We start from the raw sequence: 16,126 nt of genomic DNA on the forward strand, positions 1-16,126 counted from the left end.
TTTCTATTTTGGGTGAGATATTGGGCCCTATGGACCATCTGGAGTGAACACAATTTTGCATATTTGGGAAGGCACAATCTCCAATCATATGAATCTTTCCGAGCCTCATTGCGACAGTCTGTATATGCTGCTTGCCTTGAGGGTGACATGGATGCATCTTGTATTCAGCTTTTCTTCGAGTGCTTTTGATCTTTGGATGCGCGCGCGTGCGCGCGCGCGCGTGTGCGCACTGTGTGGTAGATGGTATATGGGGAAACTAGGATGCGGGTGGCTCATGCAAAATCAGCCCTGCAAGAATACATTGAAATTAGCCAATTGCGACCTTTGATAGTTGATGAGCACCAGAATATGGTGCTGGCCAAACATAGTCTTGACCAAAATGATAGTCGGAAGTTGAACAAGTGGCAAACTCGAGCTCGACAAAATCCACTTCTGGATAAAGGTTGTTCTTCCAAATCCTTTTTTAAAAATTAGCACACATCCAAACAAAAGCACTCTATTGCAAGAGTGAAACTATCTCATGGAACTTGGACATGTAACAAAACACAACTTGCTGATGTTTGTCATCACCATTTTGCATACATGTTTGCTACCCCTCAGCCCCCTTCTAAGGAAGTATTCCATGCGTGTCATGAACTCTTGCAGTATGTTCAACCTATATGCACACCGCATGAGGCAGCTAGTATGGATGCATCTTTTACTGAGGAAGAACCGGATGATGCTCTCAAAAATCTGGGTAAATGAAAGTCCCCAAGATGGGATGGGCCTACGGTGGACTTCTTCCATGCATTTTGGGATGTTCTAAACAGCCCATCCTCTTAATGGTCACTTACTGTTGGTCTATTGGACGGTTGCCATATCGAACTCTATCCTCAAATAGCCCTTGCCCATGAATTGAATGTCGGTGATCAACCAAGGCTATCCAGGGAAGAGGGCTTACTTAAACAGTTTTGTGAAGGTTTAGTGGATTGGCATCCCATCTCTCTAATGCCTATGGTATACAAGCTTGTGACTAAGATGCTTGTGAATAGAATCAAAGGTATATTGCATGTTGGCCTTCATCCCAATCAATATGGCTTCATCCCAAGAAGGCAAATTGTGGACAATATAGCCAATGCTTATATAGGCATTGAATATGCCAAATACACACACCACAATGTCCTCATTATACAGGTGGCCATAGCTAAAGCCTTTGATATTCTCCAGTGGGATTTCATAGCACACGTAATGGATAGAATGGGATTGGGGTGCAAAACGGAAAATGTTGTTTTCTGGCTATATCAAGATGTTACAGCGAAATGCATTTTGGGAGGAGAATTTTCAGCTCCCTGGAAGTTAGGCAAATTTGTCAGACAGGGCTGTCCTCTTGGTGTTCTGCTATATGCCATTACTATGCAACCGATGCTCCTGTATATGTATAAACTCTCACATGATAGCCTGCTACATGGAATTTCCATGGCGGATGGAAATAAGTTTGTGGCTCAAGCCTATGCCAATGATTCTTTCTTTTTTCCTTGGAACCCAAACTTATTTCCATGGCGGATGGAAATAAGTTTGTGGCTCAAGCCTATACCAAGCCTGATGTGAGGGTTCTCATGCAAGCTTTGTCGCTTTATGGATTAGCTGCTCGGATGAATGTCAACTTTGCAAAATCATAGTTGTTACCATTAAAAATTTATGATTGGCACAAATTACTTTGGCCAAGACAAATTGTGCCACCTTATCAAATAGTAAGGCGTCTTGGATATCCCATCGGATGGGAGATCTCCCTCAAAGAAGAGATTGAGTGGGTGATGCAGAAGCTACAACACAAAATTGAATATTGGAAGCTCTATGCATGGCCATTGCCTATTCATCTCCAAATAGTGTAATCTATAATCATGGCGTATGTGCGATTCTATTTCCCTTTGCTGCCTTGGTATGGTAGACAAATTGACCTTTTCATGTCTGAAGTCCTAGAATGCCTGTAAAAAACAAAAGCGGACAAAAAAGCCCTTCGTCTGATGAAGCAAGAATTGGTTTGCTCGCCTAAGATGCATGGTGGACTTAATATTCTCAATATCCATTATCATGTCCTTGTAAGAAAGGCAATACTTCTACCTGATTTTGTGGCACAAACAAAGCCATGGGCTCGCATGTTGGGCAATATGTGTGTCTCCGTGCGTATAGAAACATACAGGCTTTGGGTCACCCATTATGATGATATAGTTTTTGGAGATTTTAATGGCAAAATCACGAGTTTTCCCTGTGCTACTGCTCTCATTCAAGAATGGAAAGCTTTGTTACACCACCTACATTGGTCGGACAGGCCCCCAAACCAGGGAAACTTTTTTGATTATGGAAAGCATTCATTGGAGTAGAGTGTTTGAAGTGCCTCTTGCATTATCCCAACCAAGAAGTCCTATAACCTTTCTATGCTTGGAATTTGCCACCTATGGGTTATTATTGATGAGCAAGGTACAGTTTTTTCGTTTCCTACACATTGTCATTTGAGATTGCATCATAGGTCGATTTGGAGAGTCATTATGTGTTGGAGTATGCACGAGCGGAATCATAGACAAGAGAGAGAGAGAACAAAGGAGACAGAGAGCTTGTGGACAAGATCACCTTTTATAATAGCATGAAGCTTTACAATGGCAATAGCCAACAACGAAGTGTTGCACTTGTGCTTGGATTGGATTACATTGATATGTGAGGCTCCTTTTATAATGATGCAAGGAGGCTGGCTGACTGTAGGAAGAGCTGGCCAACAGCCTCTCACGACCTACTAAAGGGATAAAAAGCATAAATACCCAACACATGGACACACCCCAAATACACAGAGATGCACACTTTCTAACACCCCCTCTGCAGTTCATAGTTTGCGAGAGTCTGAAGAAGATAAGCTCATGAAGATGCAACCATGGACCCTCTGGTACTACAGATACAGGAATCACCTCGGAGAGGCGTCCCCGCGTTCCAAGCAGCCGTCCCTTTCGTCCCCTGTGACTGGTCCCAGTGCCTCGCTTTGTTGGAAAGTGCTCGAGAGGAGTCTTGGAGTGTTGAGATTTGTGTACTTTGTTGCTGTGGGTATGGCTCCCCCCTATACGAACAAGGATGACAAGTTGGACGGAACCAACTATGTCCATTGGAAGCTGAGTATGCGGATCTGGTTCATCCATAAGGGTTTATGGGAGATTGTTTAGGGCACTGAGAAGAAGCCCGAGCATCTTCAAACTCGATGAGGTGGACCTAGGATCAAGAGGATGAATTCCTTGTGGAATTACAAGACTGGGAGAATTGTGATTCGAAGGCGCATTTAGTGCTTGTGCGGAACATTACAAAGGAGGTCTCACTGACTGTGCAAATTCTTACTAGTGCTCATCAAATATGGTCCAAATTGGAGGATCTCTTTGCTCGAGATTCATCGATGCGGATAGTTACTTTGCAAGGAAAATTGTACGGTCTGCTATTTCCTGCTAGCAGTTCTATGTAGTTGTTTCTCATGAAGGCCAAGGTTATCCATGACCAGTTATGGCAGTGGGTGCTACTTTGTCCTCTGCTCAGTTGGCTGCACTTATCCTCATGAAGCTTCCCCCGGAGTATGATGTGGTTTCTCGAGCTTTGAGGTGCCAGGTCACAACCACTCAATTGGATTTTGATGACCTGAGCTCCCTTCTCTCGGAAGAAGAGTCCGTTCTCGTTTCTCATGGTAAGATCAAGGTGTCTCTTAACAGTTTTGATCAGGCACTTACTTCCGTCCAAAAGAAAGATTGGAGTTGTTGCTTCTCATGTAAGAAGAGAGGACATTTGTCTAAGGATTGTTTGTCCAAGAAGAAGAACAAGACCAAGGACAAGTCTTCATCTCAGAAGAAGAGCAAAGACACAACACACGACAGTGACTCAGATACTTCTACTAACTCATCTAGGGCTCCCAGGGCACTTTCGGCTCGGGAGAACCAAGATGGTGTACTTCTCTAGTATACATACAATTTCCCTCATATGCTTCTAGCCAGAGGAGGCTTGTGGGCGGGAGAGGTGGCTAGTAGCAGCTCCATTTTCTGGTGCATGGAAAGCGTGAGTCGAAGTTCCAAGCATTAAAAAATCTGGCAGGACATGGTCATCTTTGGTGTAGCAGAGATTATGGAGAGGATCTGTTCCAAGTTCATTGTTCGAGGCTTTTGGGATGTGATGTGTTCGTTATCCCTGTTGGGGATTATGGGCATGGTGTGTCCAACAGCTCATCATCTTATTCTTGGTGTTCATTGCACACTTGTGTGGGAATTCGGAGCCAAGCAAAGTTCCTTGCTGTTCGTGGTGGCATTTTGTTTCGAGGAAATCGGGACGGAACAGCGGCGGGGGTGGACGGACGGACGGACGGACGTCCCCCACGACGCGTCACTCACAGGGGACGGGGATGCCGCAGGGACCGGGACGCCGGTGTGGGACGGCTCTGTGAGGGACGGCAGAGAGCCGTTGCTGGCTGTTTCTTTTCCGTTGCGCTCGCCGTTTTTGGCCATTGTGCTTGCCCTTTATGGCTGTTGGCTTGGCCTTGGGCCTTGGCCCTTGAGCCTTGAGCCTTTGAGGCTTGGCCCTCTCTCTCTCTCTTGTCCTTTTGAGGCTTTCCTCTCTCTCTCTTGCCTATCTATATAAGAACAAGCCTCTACAAGGCTACAAGCACACACAACTCTCAAGGCTCAAGCTTTCAAGCTTCTTCTAGCTTCCAACTTCCAAGTTCCAAGCCTCTAGGCTCTCACACAAGGCCCGCGGGCCGCCACCCTACTATCTAGATTCTAGAATCTAGACTCTCTCTCTCTCTCTCTCTCTCTCACCTCTCCCTCAAGCCTCTCGAGTCTTCCAACTTCCAAACCTCTAGGCTCTAGGCCTCTCTCTCTCTCTCTCTCTCTCTCTCTCTCTCTCTCTCTCCCCTCAAGGCTCAAGAGTCAAGCCATCTTCAACCATGGCATCCTCCTGACGTGCCGGGGCATCTCGTAGAAGGACAACAGGATGGACATGGTGGGAGGAGGTTAACTATACCCCATCTGCTCATGGAGGCGGTTCTCGGCCATGGGTATGCAAGCTTTGCCCGTACCGGCGAACGGGTGGCGCCGACAAAGTGCGAGCCCACCTCTTACATGAGAGTGGGCATGAGGTGAGGTTTTGCACGAATGTCACGCCCGAGAAGAGACGGGAACTTCTTGACAAGCTTAGCGTCTACGAAGCGGTCGAAGCAACAAGAAGAACACCACGAGTGGCTGTGGATCCCGCGACGATGGGGAGAGGAACTCAAGCCTCTACAATGGAGTCATGTGGTGGATCGGGATCATGCACACCATCACCTTCACCATCAAGTCGGAATGTTACTCCATCCACAACGCCGGCACCCTCCATCTCCACGGCCTGTCAATCATTACGTGGCCCACGGCGACAATCTACACTTGGGGAAAATTGGAACCCCAAGTTAAAGGAGGAGGTGGATAAGCGGCAATGGGAGAGGAACGGAGTCTCCCACATTGTGGATGGATGGAGTGACACCCGCAAGAGGAGTATTCACGGCATGGTTGCATATTCCTGCGGAGAGATGTACTTCATCTCATCTCATGATGCATCCGGCACTGGGAAGAGCGCGGATGTGCTTGCGACAGAGTGGGCTACCACCATGGAGATCGTTGGCCCCAAGCATGTAGTGGGCTTTGTTGCGGATGGGGAGCCTTCGAATAGGGCGGCGGGAGCTATTCTCCAAGGTATGTATGGACATGTCACGGTGTCCTTTTGAATGGCTCATTGCCTAAACAACCTCCTCAAGGACATCGGGGCATTACCATGGATCAACCCGCTCATTGAGGAGGCCAACACCATGGTCTCCTTTGTCCTCAACCACCAAAGACTTCGGCATGAGTTCAACAAGAGGTCCTGTCTCTCTCTCCTCAAATATTCCGACACCCGGTTTACCTACAACTTTCTCATGTTAGGCCGGTTGAAGGATTGTAGCAATGCTTTGAGGGGGCTTTTCCTTAGCGACATGTTTGTCGCCATGCAAGAGTCCCATACAAACACTGGCCAAGAGTGTAGGCTATGGGCGGATGACGCCTCTTGGTGAGAGCGTGTGAAGACCACAAATGCTATGGTGAGACCCATAGTCCACCTACTGAGGATTGTAGACGCTATGCAACCATGCATAGGCAAGGTCTACGAGGCCATGGATCGCATGATAGAGAAGTTGAAAGACTTCGTGCCTGACGAAGACAGATACGAGGAGATCCATGCCTTGTGTCTAGGAAGGTGAAATTCCTACTACTCTCCATTGCATGCAGCAACTTATGTGGTGGACCCAGAATTCCAAGGCAACAAGCAGGAGAGCGACCGGGAGATGAGTGCTGGATGGAGGATCATCTTGGATCATCTTGTGCCTGATGCATCGGTTAGGCGCAAGATCAGGGACCAGCTTTCGATGTACAGGTCATTTCATGGCTCCTATGGCTGTCATGATGCACATGTTGACCGCTCCAAAGTTGGTGCTACTCTATGGTGGGAGGACTTTGGTTCAGATGGACCGGAGCTGCAGCAGCTTGCCATCCGCATACTTAGTCAGGCCGTCAGCTCCTCTTGCTTGGAGCAACTTTGGAGTACCCACAGCCACATTGCCTCTAGGAAGAGGAACCGACTCGGGGTAGAGCGTGCCAATGACCTTGTCTTCGTCAGCGCGAACTTGCGAATGCTTTGCAAGAGCGTGACCAAGAAGGCAGATTCCTTCACCGAGTGGGAGATGAGTCAACAAGAAGAGCAACAAGAGGATGAGGTGCAGGAGCAGCATGCCAGTGAGGATGAGACTGAGGATGAGCTTGATGCTTCTTTGGCACAAGCTACCCATGACCATGAGGCGAGCACTTCACGTGGATGATCATTGGATCATGATTCATGGGCCTTACTACTTAGCTCTAGCCTCTAGCCTCTAGTCTTCAGCACTTTTTTGTCATTGACTCATTTGAGTCCGTCCATGTATTCTGCCTCCTTAAGGCTTAGTCCTGACTCCTGACTCCTGACTCTTGAGTCATGACTCATTTTGTATCTACTTAACTATTAATATGACTCGAAAGCTTACCATTTTAGTGTAAATTTGTGCTCATTTTGATGTACTTCCAAAGTAGAATAAGTGTAGAGTAGAAAAATTTTAAAAAAAAAGTATTTTTTGAGTGTCGTTCCCTCCCCCGTCCCCGTTCCCTACTTATGGCCGTCCCCCGTCCCGTCCCCATCCCCGTCCCCCGTCACCGTCCCCCGTCCCTTGTGACTATGACTAGGACCAATCAGCCCCCTCTCAAATCTGAGATAGAAAGAGGCTGGGCAGCAACAAAACAGTCCACCAAAACTCACAGGAAACACCCAACCGGAGGAAGGGGAAGCCGGGGAAGAAGCAAAGATGTCGGGGTCACTTGTCAAGTTGCACCACATGAGAAGAGAACACCTTCCACTGCAGTCCACGCTGTAAAAACACAGAAAACATCTCTTTCACCACCATCAAACACTGAAAAACAACACCAAGGAGCTTGTTAATGACACTTGGCACGAAGCAGCAACAGCAAGGCAGCCCGGGGAAGTGAAACGCTGATGAAGAAGAGCGTCGGGAGCAGAAAACGCAGAAAAAGCAGAGAAAAACGCAGCCACTGTTTGGATCTCCAGAAAACGCGGCAGATGGAAGGATCAGAATCGCAGATGATGGCAGCCGATATCCTAAGCGATTGATACCATGTTGGAGTATGCACAGGCCAAAGCATAGACAAGAAGAGAGAGAGAGAGAGAGAGAGAGAGAGAGAGAGAGAGAGGTTCTGTGTGAGCCATGTGGCTGATGTACATTTTACATATAATATAAAACACCATTTCACGAAAAAAAAGAGAGAGAGAGCGAGAGAGAGAGAGAGAGAGAGAGAGAGAGAGAGAGCACAAAGGAGACAAAGAGCTTGTGGACAAGATCTGGCAATAGCCAGCAAGGAAGTGTTGCACTTGTGCTTGGATTGGATTACATGAAGTGAATATGTGAGGCCCCTTTTATAGTGATGCAAGGAGGCTGGCCGACTAAAGGAAGAGCTGGCCGACAGCCTCTGACAACCTACTAAAGGGATAAAAAGCATAAATGGCATAAATACCCAACACTTGGGCATAGTCCAAATACACAGAGATGCACAATTTCTAACATTATGGAGATGATGCAACCATTGCAGCCACTGCCTGCGCTTCAAGAAGCAGGCCAACTCAAAGACTCGCTTTTTGACAGGCAGCTCCCTACATATACACGTCTTCCTTTTCATCAGCTCACAGTTGCTGGGGCATACAAGCTCCTTTTGTGCGCCCCCCCCCCCCCCCCCAAAAGATTCATGAGCATGCAAATCATCTAGGGAGGATGTCTAAATCCTTGCCTTGGTGGAAAGCAGCATTGGGACAGATAAGGAAGAGAAAATTGCCCTTTAAGCAACAATTGTTTCTATGGAGATGTATTATGGGTGTTTTTCCGATGGGGATGCTTTTGGCATGTAGACACATTGATTTAGCCTCATGTAGGCGATGCTCTCACCCACATGAGACAATGCCCCATCTTCTGTGGTACTGTTCCCACTTTTGAGCCCTCCTAGGGTCTGATACAAGTACTCCAGAAAACATTAAAAAGAAGTACATTTAGATAAGGCATACAATTGGATCTCTCAAGTACTGACTTGCACAAAGAGATTAAAGGACCCTTGGCACATAATAGGACTATTCTTCTAGTACAGCTCTGTAAACACAAAAGTAGAGGCCTGTGGCAGCAAGCATACCTGAAAGTAAGACAGCAGGTGGTAAACTGTCTGGAACACTTGCGGTTGTAAATGGCGCAGTAAGCGGTGCTGCAAAGAACGCCATTCAAACAAATTCAGCATGGAGACATTGCATGGTGCAAATTTCAGAGAGAGAGGCTCACCTATGTTGATGGGCACATAGTAGACCTGGTCTTTGAAAATCAGGTTCTCATTGGTGATGTTGTTGAGGGATACCATGGATGGAATGGATGAATCGAACCGAGCAGCAAGCTTTGAGAGAGTATCTTGGCTCTGCACAAGGTAGCTGAGCAAGTACCCGTATTCCCGGGTGTTGTCTAGGCAACCACAAAGGAGAGTGATAGGCACAGTGCTTCCAGCAGTTATGGTTCCTGATGTGTTCTTAGCCCAAGCAAGGTTTGCATAGTCCTCTAAGATGATGGACGCCAAACGCATGTTTGAGGTGGCATTGTAGGAGGCATTGGCTAGATATATGGAGGAGAAGCAGGAGCAGTTGACTCGTATGAAGAGGCCTTGTGAATCAAGCTTGCTGCTGTGTGGGTCTGACGTCAAATCATGCAGGCCAACATTGAAGAGGGAGGCAACGTCTGCCTTGGACTCGTTGGAGCTCAACATGTAGTAGAGGTAGGCAGAGCACACTCTACTGGGGTCATGGCATGCCAGCGGATGGCTAGTTTGTTCCCATGGTGTTGCCACAGTAAAACCGAGACTGACGAAGAAGCATTGAAACACCAATGTAAGAAGAGAGCATGTAAAGCTCATCTTTTCGTAACCAAGCAAGCTCCACTTCACTTGCAATGGCAGCAGCTAATGCTGCCTTTTGCTTTGACCCGGATAATCTTCTTCTCTTCTACAAGATAAAGAGCCCACTCAAGCAAACGGCACTCTGGTACCCCAGCCGCAGACAAAACCTCTGTGCTCGTGTGTCCTGTTGAGTATCTCAACGATTGTATTCCTGCTACAGCAGCCAAAAGCCTTCTTTTCTCCCTCCCTCCTTCTTCTTCGTGTGATATGCACCTCTTGTCACTGAAACCGCCAAGCTGTTTCTTCCTTCCTCAGCTACACCAGCACGGGGACATGAATGGTGGTCGGACAGGACGCATGCTTTTCTGCAAAGAGAGACAAGAGGAAAAGGGCGAAGTCCTTAGAGCCCAACACTAAGAGTCAAGAGTTGAGAAGGACGAAATGGCACACATGAATGAGAGGAAGAGAGCGCAACGTGAAGCAAGCAGCAGGGGGGACTTGTTAGAGAATCAATACATCACAGGGGTATGCAAGAGGAGAGGTAGTACGTACTACTACTACTACTACTAGTAACCTACAGTCGACCAGTTGCAGTGTCAGCAATTGGGAATGTGGAGGGCCCACCCATGAGTCCAGGTCCTGGCAGCTGTATGTATGTATGTGGGCCAAAAAGGACGACACTTCAGTGAAATCGGGAAACGCTACCTTTTTTCTCTCTCTCTCCCTCTCTACGCAAATTTCACTCTAGCTTCGTCACTGTCATTTACTACTCTATTTCAAGACCTAAATCATAGATGGGGTACTCTAGAAAGAAGAGAGCAGCCTAGCTTCTACGCTGCTCTGAGGCAGAGAGGCTGGGTGGGTACACACAGAACGCCACCTGCCGCGTTCTTTCTATGCAAACCAATGTCATTGACTGTATTCTTATTGCCTTGATCAAATCAGATGTGCACCTGGCTCTCTGGTAATGTGGGCACAAAATACAATGGAGTGCCTAGGACCAATTTTTGTGATGGCCCTTTACACACAAAGCTCATGCCCAAATAATGCATTTGGATGCCAACTCATGCCCAAAAGATCATTTTTATGGGCAGCCAACATGGACTGCCCCGGCCAAGTCTTTCTAACTGTCTGCTTTTTTAACTTTCAGCATTTTTAAATTTTTCAAAAATCATGTAAAATCCCTCAAGCTGTCAGCTTCTTTTTATATTTCAAAAATGATGGCTGTGTGTACCCGCCCAAGTGTCTGCCTATGGCTTGGGCACTCAATTTGGGTGCCTCGGTAGTGTAGTGTGTATCCAGCCTAAATTGCCAATTGGTTGCAACTTTGGTTGGATATTTAAATGCAAGAAAAGAAAGTTGTCTCAGCTCGTTTGTGCTTGTGAAGTGGACAACATTTTGAAAGAACTAGTTTGCCAGTTTCGTCTAGCGTGGATTGTCACGATTGTGTGGTCTGGCCTGAGGGCCACCGAAGCTACAAGTTAAACAAGATGAGCCAAATGCAATGGCAGGGGAGGGTTAATTTTTTTGACACCCTTCAAAATGCATGGATCCATACAATTTTTTGAGGTGAAGGTTTAACGTAACTTTTTGAGTGAGTAAAATTTCACCTCTCTTTTTTGAGTATTCAAATAGGTGTCCATACATACAAAGATCAAACTTAAAACTAGCCACAATGGGCAAGATGAGAGTACATTTAGCACACATCTAAAGCCAAGTCCACTAATCAATAGAGACATGTATAGCATCGAGGCACCTTCAATGTTCATGTGCCTCGTTTTGTGCAAATCCGACATTAAATACACTAAAGAGAGACCTTAGTAGCTTGGCCCCACCAACCCCCTCTTTGACATGCAACATTAGCCCCACCCAACCCCCTTCCCCCCAAACTCGCAAATCCTCTCCATGATTCTTGGGCCCCCCTCTATATTGCCCGTGCCTTATTACCTCCCCTCATACACAAAAATAAATTTATCGAGCCTTTCTACCAAAACAAGAGCTCTAAGACAAGCACATTCAAGGAAGTATTGCATGCACTTTGCCCTCGCTGTTTTTACTGCAAGTATGGAAGAGAGGGATTGGTGGGTCGATGTGAGAGGGAGACATAGCATTGGTATGAAGAACAGACACGATGGGATGGATGAAGTTTTTTCCAAAATGAGTGGTTTTCATTATAGATAGAAAATAAAGATTAGATTGTTCAAAATCAAGAAATATGGTTCTCTTTTTACCCCCCAAATAGAGAAAGTTATTGAGATAAACTTTGTGATATAGATCTTTGTGCAATGCATTCCTTGTAGTTAAAAGTCCCATTCCTCATGTGTGGATCTCCATAGAGTCACGTGTGACATAGTGGTTTAAGGTAAAGAACATAAAGGGTCCACTCTCTCTCTCTCTCTCTCTCTCTCTCTCTCTCTCTCTCTCTCTCTCTCTCTCTCTGTGGTGATGGTGATGGTGATGGTGATGGTGATGGTGATGGTGATGGAAGTCCTATGTTTTATGCAGAGAGTAGGCAATGTATTAGTTCTCATAAACCCATGTCTTTATTTGAATGGTATTATACTTGATTGTAACATGAGTATTATGTCAATTATAACAAAGTACATATTTTAGGTATTTAAGATAGAAAAGCTATCCCCTTATGCGTGTCATTAGATATTAAGAGGCGCTAAGTGATAACACATATTGATTAGACTTACTTCAAACAAATTAGGTGTGACACAACGATGCTCCTTTGAACTTTTTTGTTTGTTAAATGTGGTGCTAAAGCTCCACCAGTTTATTGGTGTCAACCCCAACTTAAAATAATTGCGAACGAGAATTGGGCACCCATATTTGCATGGTTTTTCAAGTTTATAAGCTACATGTAATATTTTCGTCATGAAACACCTTTTCTCAATGTTTTCTAGACTCCATGAAATGTATCTAAACAATTCAATACCAACCATTCAATGTTTTTAAGTGTACTTGCACACATCAAATGCAAACTTTTACAAATGCTATAGTTGATCAAGGCACTCCACACCCTCTTTGATTCTTCTCTAGTATTAGAAATAGCATACTCTTGGGACTTGTAAAATAAGATATGGATTCTTGACACTTGTCAAATCATTTGTCAATCATTCAAGAGCTAAGTGGAAATTGTGCTATGGATTATAACATTAGAGTTATAGGTATGAACTACATTAGCATGCCTTCTTGAGATAATAATGTTGACACTAGATTTCAATGGCCAAAAAAGAAAACTTTTCAACAAGACTTTGATGGAAAAGAGATTTATAAAACAAGAGTATACTGATTACTCATGAGGTTTTCATTGCACTTGAATTATGACACATTACATTGAATTGAAAGACATGTGGCCATTGGATGAACTAGTTGTAGGCTTGTGTAGTTTCATTGGGGAGTTTATGTGTGGTTTGTACTACTAAGTAAGAGAAGCCATGCAACATGGCATGGCTTCTTTCTATTATTTTCTTATTTGGTTGCATACTACCTTATACAGATTTATGATGGGTAAGGTCAGTTGGGATATTCTTGTATTTTGATATTCTGAACTAAATATTATGAGCTTTGTCCTTCTTTCTCTCGTACTCTCTTGCTTTGTTTAGTTCAATGCTTACATGTTTAAGATGGTATCTCTGTCCTTCTTTCACTCGTACTCTCTTACTTTGTTTAGTTCAATGCTTACATGTTTAAGACGGTAGCTCTATCCTTCTTTCAGTCGTACTCTCTTGCTTTGGTTAGTTCAATGCTTACATGTTTAAGACGGTAGCTTGTGAATAGATGAGTGTAGAGCTTAGGAGCTTTCTTACCCTCTTGAGTGACGGATTCTATAGGATAGATGACCTTATCTTGACTCCATTTAAAGGCGAGATAAGCTCTCTCCATCCACCTCAATCTTAAGGTACTTTGTGATATGACAACATAAAGATGATATCGGCATTAGAGCTGGCACATCCACATGTGGAAGATGCATTTGTGGCTGTTCATAACAAGTCTCACCATACATTTATTGGCAAGTGAGAGCAAGATTTGACTAAACATCATTAATCGAGGATAGTTATACTGCTTGGTTCCTTGTTTTTGTCTTTTCCTCACTATTAAACATACCTAAATCTTGCTTAGTGTTGGTTTAAGGGTCACACCTTGAAAGACATAGGGTTTTTGTGTGATTGTGTGTATTTTTTATGTGTCTTTAAGTTTTTGTTCACTTTAGACTTTGGGTTTTCAAATGGTACTTCATGCTGTGATTAATAGAGATACTAGTGCACCCACATGCAGAAGTTGCATTTTTTGGCTCTTCTCAACAAGTCCCCTTAATACATATATTGGCAAGGTAAGATTGTAACCAACCAAACATCATTGGTGCCATCATCAAGGATAGACTTAGGGCTTAGTTCCTTGTTTTTATATATTCCTCACTGTTGGGCATACCCAAATATTTCTCGATGTTAATTAGATGGTCACACCTTGAAAGGCAAATGGTTTCTAGAGTCCCTTCATGTGATTGTGTGTGTTATTATATTTTTTAGATTTTTATTTAATTCCTTTTTTGGGTTTTCAAGGAAAAAAATATATACGTATTTGCATTTAAGCATGTTAAATGGTGCATTTTAAGAAAAGGTTTCATTAGTGTGATTACATGCATTCACCACTTAGAAAGCATCACATATAAAAGATAAAAGGTCTTGTTTTTTAGTTATTTTTGTGTTTTTACATAAGGTGCCTTTTCACCTTCCACAAGGCACAAGAAAATGTTTAAAAATCCTAAATTTTAATATCAATAGGCATTTTGTTTTTAATGATCTCTTAAAACTAGATTCATCATGCCAATAAAGTGATAGCCCAAGTGGTGAAAGTGTTTGCTTATCCTGGATTCAAACCCCCACAAGATGCTTCCCCAGCTACATCACCTACTACGGGAGGTTCTTGATCATAAGGCTAGTAAGAGGATTTAAAAAAATTATTTAAGATAGCTTAGGACTAGACCCTAAAAGTCTAAACTTGTGATGAAGCAACAACTTTATTAGCTAGGTTTAGGGACTATGGTTTTGTAATGAAGTTGTTTAGGGTGCATATGCACATGGGGCATGGGCTTAGGACATCTTTTGACCTTTTGATATCTTTGGACATTTTATCTTTTGGTCAATCTTGGAGCCTTTGGCTTGCATACATTGGGCTTGTGAGAGGCTAAATCACTTAGGCATCATGGTCTTGTATGTGATTACCATCTTAACTACATGCAAGCTTTCATGGTGATTTCCTATATCTTAGCTTTCAAGTTCTGCATTAGTAATTCTTCATTTCAATTGGTATCAGAGCTTCTAGCTCTTTGATCTTAGTAAAGTGATTAACTTAATCATTTTTGGATGGTAGCCCAAGTAGGTGCTCTCTAGTGCTAATAATTCCCTCTCATGTTTCATAGGTTCATGGTTTAATAATATTATTAATTTTACCTATAATAGCACTCTGTGTAGTGGACCTCACATGATTTTCCTTTGGCACTCACTCAAGTGTTTTTTTCTCAAGCTATATGTTCATAGTTTCCTATTTGATTACATTATAGTAGTACTCTATATAGTGGACCTAACATAATTTGTCTTTGGTACTCACTCACTCAAGTGCTATTTTCTTAAGCTATATTCTCATAGTTTCAAGGTTTGATTACATGAGTCATTTTACCTATGATAGTACTCTATATAGTGGGCCTAACATGATTTCCCTTGATTACATTATCAATTTTATGTATGGTAGTACTCTATATAGTGGACTTAACACGATGTGCCTTTAATACTTACTCAAATTTTGTTATGGTGATCTTATTCGTTTTAGTTTTGCTTAATCATAATAAATTCACTAGGATTGAGAGTTTTTTAAGCCTACACTCATATTTTTCTTGATGTCTTGATATGTGGTTATGTTAACCATCATTGTTACTAGTCCATAAAGACATGACGTGATAATGGGTTTACACATACCTTCCCACTAAACAACTTCATTGACCTTCCCTCTAGGCTCATGGATTGTGTGGTGGTAGATATAGCTTCATTACTTGGCATCAACAAACAATACATGTCACCATGTCTTAACTATGACCATAGATGGCTTCATGTAAAGTACCATAGTTTTAGCGATTGGTGGTTCTTTTTACCGATCAATTTTATGATGTTGAAAACGTGGAATTTCAATTACCAGTTAATTTTCCATTATTTGGTACTATTGCTTTGTATAATGTATTTGACTATATGCAATGGCGGTGATTACCAATCAATTTTCCATTATTGATACTACTTTATATAATATATTTGATGATATGTAATGGAATTGATTGATTATGATTATGTGGTTAGTTCTATATCTGATCCACTTATTTATGTGGTAGTGATGATAGTATAGAACACACACACGTTTGCTAAGCTTTTTGTGTGCGAAGGAGCTATAGAATAGTGGACCACCAATATGGTGTTAAGAATTGACTTGCATTTTCATTTCTTTACTAAGTTGTTTCTCTCACAAGTTATTTCTTTACAAGTCTTGTTCCATTTTCATTTTCATTTCTTTATTAAGTGTTTCTCTTACAAGTCTTGCTCCACAAT

General features: G+C 43.4%; 1 protein-coding gene across 2 annotated transcripts in view; it reads right to left on the bottom strand.

Moving 5' to 3' along the window:
• Positions 1-10,660, bottom strand: part of LYK3 (protein kinase family protein / peptidoglycan-binding LysM domain-containing protein) — a 101,007-nt gene extending 90,347 nt beyond the window's left edge. The window contains exons 1-2 of one of the 2 annotated variants that reach the window (XM_086813129.1): positions 8,927-10,660; positions 8,784-8,852 (exon numbers count right to left, since the gene is read on the bottom strand). In XM_086813129.1, the coding sequence (XP_086669255.1) occupies positions 8,784-8,852; positions 8,927-9,545 (688 nt within the window). In that variant the 5' untranslated portion in view covers positions 9,546-10,660. The remainder of the gene's footprint in view (positions 1-8,783; positions 8,853-8,926) is intronic. The other variant, XM_086813130.1, reaches the window with a different exon arrangement.
• Between the last annotated feature and the right edge of the window lie 5,466 nt (positions 10,661-16,126).

This window comes from Cibotium barometz, chromosome 19, assembly GCF_041138505.1.
Source record: "Cibotium barometz isolate CiBa-2024 chromosome 19, ASM4113850v1, whole genome shotgun sequence".
NCBI lineage: Eukaryota > Viridiplantae > Streptophyta > Polypodiopsida > Cyatheales > Cibotiaceae > Cibotium > Cibotium barometz.